This window comes from Sardina pilchardus, chromosome 19 (genome assembly GCF_963854185.1).
Source record: "Sardina pilchardus chromosome 19, fSarPil1.1, whole genome shotgun sequence".
Lineage (NCBI taxonomy): Eukaryota > Metazoa > Chordata > Actinopteri > Clupeiformes > Clupeidae > Sardina > Sardina pilchardus.
In genome coordinates, this window is record NC_085012.1 from 10,132,222 (window position 1) to 10,137,221 (window position 5,000).

At 50.1% G+C, this 5,000-nt stretch overlaps 1 protein-coding gene across 3 annotated transcripts in view; it reads right to left on the minus strand.

Moving 5' to 3' along the window:
- Positions 1-5,000, minus strand: part of LOC134065662 (guanine nucleotide exchange factor VAV3-like) — an 88,914-nt gene that overhangs the window by 38,622 nt on the left and 45,292 nt on the right. For all 3 annotated transcript variants that reach the window (XM_062520647.1, XM_062520646.1, XM_062520648.1), the window contains exon 11: positions 1,463-1,531. In XM_062520647.1, the coding sequence (XP_062376631.1) occupies positions 1,463-1,531 (69 nt within the window). The remainder of the gene's footprint in view (positions 1-1,462; positions 1,532-5,000) is intronic.

Genomic DNA, 5,000 nt, shown 5'->3' on the forward strand with positions numbered 1-5,000 from the left:
ACACACACACACACACACACACACACACACACACACACACACACTCACTCACTCACAAAAAAACACCTCATAAACTTTGCAGCTTCCTTGTTGCTTTTTTGGTTGCATCAAACTTCCTGACTGACTGACATCCTGCCACTCATAACAGCAGCTGGAGTTGTTTCTCGTTTTCTTTTTCTCCCCGTCGAGGGCCCACTTCCCCCTGATTAAGACCTAAAAGAAGCCCAGAGAGCCGGCGCCGCTGCCGCTGCCGCTGTCTTGCCAATCTCCTCCTCCAGAGCCCCAAACGCCAATTCGCGCTCACCGGGAGATACAGAGAGGAGGAGTGCTACTCCAGAGCGCTTGTTCATCACCGCGCGCTGAGCGCAATCAAAGCAAAAAGCCCCCGCCTCCCCCCCTCTCCCCACGCCTGGCTAACGTTTATGCGACTGCCGCGCTAGGCTACGCCACACACACCCAGCCAAGACGCACAGAGGGGGAGCGAGCCACTCGAGGAGGCTAACCGCATTAGCGTCTGCACGCCCCAATCAATGCTAAGTGGCTAATTTATCCAAATGAAATCATCGAAGGCCCCTTACGCCACGAGCGTGCGCACATTTGCGATCTCTTCTCCGCATGATTTACCTCAATTACGGGCGGGAGGTGTGGAGGGTTGTAGGAGGGGGGTTCACCTGTCAAACCGTATAAGCCGCCTTCTAGATCATCAGGCAAGTCGAGACCACGGTAGCTGTTTTTTTCCCCCTCCCTTCTCTCACCAGTGTGTTTTGTTTACAGTTCAAAAACTTTCAGATGTAAACAGGGTGACTAAGCTATCTTGCTCATTTGGGGAATAGGCTACAGGTCCAACATGCAAACATAATTTCAGGCTGAGAGTGTGAGAGTGATCGATAAAGCTCGCATTGAGCCCCATAGACAGCAGCAGTTTGAAGAGTTGTGAATGAAACAGGGAAGGGCTCTCAGCTCGAGCCTACTGTAGCACTCTACTGCTCTCTCGTGAAGAGCCAGAGGCGGCAAAATGGAGCTGCAGAGCCATTGAGGAGAGTGCTGCTGTAGCCTAATGTTAACGGGAGCGCAGGCCCATGAAAGTGGGAAGGAGGATTCTGTGGTGCTCTTCAAAACGCTGGCGGATGACGATACTTTCACCATGTTCAAACCAACATACTAGGCTACAATTCCACTTGTTCACTTATTCACTTCACTCACTCATGGCCTACTGTTTTCTATGTGGTTGATTCACTACATAGTGCCCTATACAGAGAATATTTTGAACACATCTCACTCTCACACACACACACACACACACACACACACACACACACACACACACACATTTATATGGTAGACTTGCACAACCCTCTGACGCTCATGTTCTGCCATTCCCAAATTTGAGCAAATGTGAAAGTGCAAGCCTAAGTGCGGAGCCCGTAAAAAATAGGAAAACGGCTCTCTAACCCACACGTACCTTCATGGCGTCGAGGGCTGTCCGTAAATTGGTCTTGTCAGCGCTGTCCTGAGTGTGTTTCACTAATTCCTGTCAGGGAGAAACAGACCAAAAACACACACACAGAGTGTAAGAACAAGAGGGTAAAAGTGTTCGAAATAATAGTCTCCCAAGCTCTTTCCTGGCTCCTCTAAAAGGATAATTAGTGGAACTGAAATGAACTAAGACGTGGCCTGTCGAGGGTAGAAAGGGAGTCGACATTGGCACATAGGAATTAGGGCATCAGTCGGGCTGACAGGTTCTTAACGGTAGCCCAGGCATCATGCCAGTTGTTTACCAGTGTTGTCAAGAGCAAATTCATACATGGGGTCTTCGGGGACATGTACAGAGGGAGTGGGAAAAAAAGAAACATATCCTTTTAATTTAATATGTCGGAACCTGAACGCAGAAAACACAGGGACAAATAAACAGAGCGATTATCAGGTTCAACACAAAACAACCTGCCAGAAGTCTCTAACAGGCAGTCTCGCTAACACACAAACACACACACACACACACACACACAGGCCTAAAGATGAAATTCCTACAGACTACCTTGGCGGTAGATTTTTGTATTTTTCATTTCTTTTGAAATGCCAAAATGAAAACTAGCCAGCGATAGCGGGTGTGGGATGCATTATATATCTATATATTTGGCCAATTGGGAAGGGAGGAGAGATAGAGAGAGAGAGGGAGAGAGAGAGGGAGAGAGAGCGAGAGCAGGGAGAGGATGTAGGAGGGCTGAAATTGCTTGGCTGTGTGAGTGCGGGTGGTGTAAACAAGACATCTAGGCCGGCCTGAAGGATAAGGAAGGGTACCATGCATGTCCTTCACTCGGCCCAGATAAATGGCTTCCCTTTGGCCTGGGAGATATATTGCCGCCCAGCACACACCAAATCCCCTGTGTCAGTCAAGCTGAACCTGGCCATTATTATCACAAGCAAGAGAGACAGAGCCGTATTCCTCATTCCCTCCTGCTCCTGAGCCCTCACACAGTGTGTGTGTGTGTGTGTGTGTGTGTGTGTGTGTGTGTGTGTGTGTGTGTGTGTGTGTGTGTGTGTGTGTGTTGTGTATGTATGTATGTGTGTGTGTGTGTGTGTGTGTGTGTGTGTGTGTGTGTGTGTGTGTGTGTGTGTGTGTGTGTGTCTGTGTGATAGAGCGAGAGAGAGAAAGAGAGAGAGAAGGAATGTTTGTCTGTGAGAGAGATAGAAAGGGAATGTGTGTCTGTGTGTGTGTGTGTGTGTGTGTGTGTGTGTGTGTGTGTGTGAGTGTGGGAGAGGCATGAGAGAACTGAGATACCAGGCGGGGGCTTATTGATTAATTCCAGTTAGAGGGTTCCAGTAAGAAAAGAGAGAGAGAGGGCGAGAGGAGAGAGTGAGAGATGGAGGAGGTGAGGGAGAGACAGATAAAGAAAAAAGAGAGAGAGAGAAAGAGAGAGAGAGAGAGAGAGAGAGAGAGCGAGAGAAAGCTGTATATAGCCTTCCCTGTGCCCTCACCATGGTCACGGTAACACCTCCCCAGCTCTCTGTCTGGCAGGTCACACAGTGGCACTTTTCATCTAGTCTTCTTCTGCCTGACTCCAGCTCTCTACCTCACACATACAGCTTCAGCACAGGAGGCCACCCCAGACCCACACACACATACATCGCTCTCACCTCCACACACCCACACACACACACACACACACACACACACACACACACACACACACATACATACATCGCTCTCACCTCCACACACCCACTCCCCAACCCAGACCCACACACACATACATCGCTCTCATCTCCACACACCCACACCCACACACACACACATACATCGCTCTCACCTCCACACACCCACACACCCATACATCGCTATCTCCTCCCCACACACACATACATACATCGCTCTCACCTCCCCACACCCACTCCCCAACCCAGACCCACACACACATACATTGCTCTCACCTCCACACACCCACACACACACACACACACACACACAAACATCGCTATCTCCTCCCCACACACACACACACACACATACATCGCTCTCACCTCCCCACACCCACTCCCCAACCCAGACTGACACACACATACCTCGCTCTTATTGCCACTATCCCACTAATCCATCCATTTCTCTGTTTGTCTATCCATCTACCTGTCTTCCTATCTATCTATTCTATCTATTGTATCTATCTATCTACTGTATATATCTATCTATCTATCATCCATCCATCCATCCATCCATCTATCTATCTATCTATCTATCTACTGTATCTATCCCTCTATCCATCTATCTATGTCTGTCTGTCTGTCTATATGTCTGTCTACTTCCTTCACCTTATTCTGTCTACACTTGTGTCCTCTGATCATGACACCCTCCAGTAGAAAGACTAAGAGAGAGGGACAGAGAAGAAAAGAGAGAGATGGGAGGAGAGGAAGAGAGAGGGAGATAGGAGGAGAAGAAAAGAGAGAGGGGAGGAGAGGAAGAGAGAGTGATAGGAGGAGAAGAAGAGAGAGAGGGGAGGAGAGGAAGAGAGAGTGATAGGAGAAGAGAGAGACGAGAGGAGAGGAAGAGAGAGAGAGACGAGAGGAGAGGAAGAGAGAGAGAGACGGGAGGAGAGGAAGAGAGAGAGAGACGAGAGGAGAGGAAGAGAGAGAGAGACGAGAGGAGAGGAAGAGAGAGAGAGACGGGAGGAGAGGAAGAGAGAGAGAGACGAGAGGAGAGGAAGAGAGAGAGAGACGAGAGGAGAGGAAGAGAGAGAGATGGGAGGAGAGGAAGAGGGGTAAAGTGGGGAAGGGGGAACAGGCAGAGGTGGAGGCGGAGGGGAGGAGTGGAGAGGGGGAGGAGGCAGGGGGCTCCTGTCACACGCTAGCCTGCTCTCCAGAGGTGCGCTGGACAGCTCTGTCTGCAACGCTCCTGGACGCTACAGCGCCCCCGGGCCCCCACAGAGCACAGGGGCCAGCACAGCACAGCACCAGCAGGGCAGGGGCCGGCCACCAGCTGGGTGGGCTACGGATCAGCTCACACACGCGCGCACACACACACACACACATTATGCACCCACACACACACACACACACACACACATTATGCACCCACACACACACACACACACACACACACATACACGCGCACATACACACACACACATTATGCACCCCACAAATACGCACGCACACACTCACACATACACACACATTATGCACCCACAAATACGCGCACATACAGACACACAGAGATATGCACACAAACACACACACGCAGATATGCACACAAACACACACGCACACGCACACACGCACACACACACACACACACACACACACATACAAATATGCACATAAAGCCACAACCCCCAAAGTCACAAGCCACTGCCTCTGTGATAGAAATGTACACACAAACACACATACAAACCACTCATCAGTGACATACCCACACACACACACACACACCTGCACACACACACACACACACACACCTGCACACCTGCACACACACACACACACACACACACAAAACACACTTGCATGCA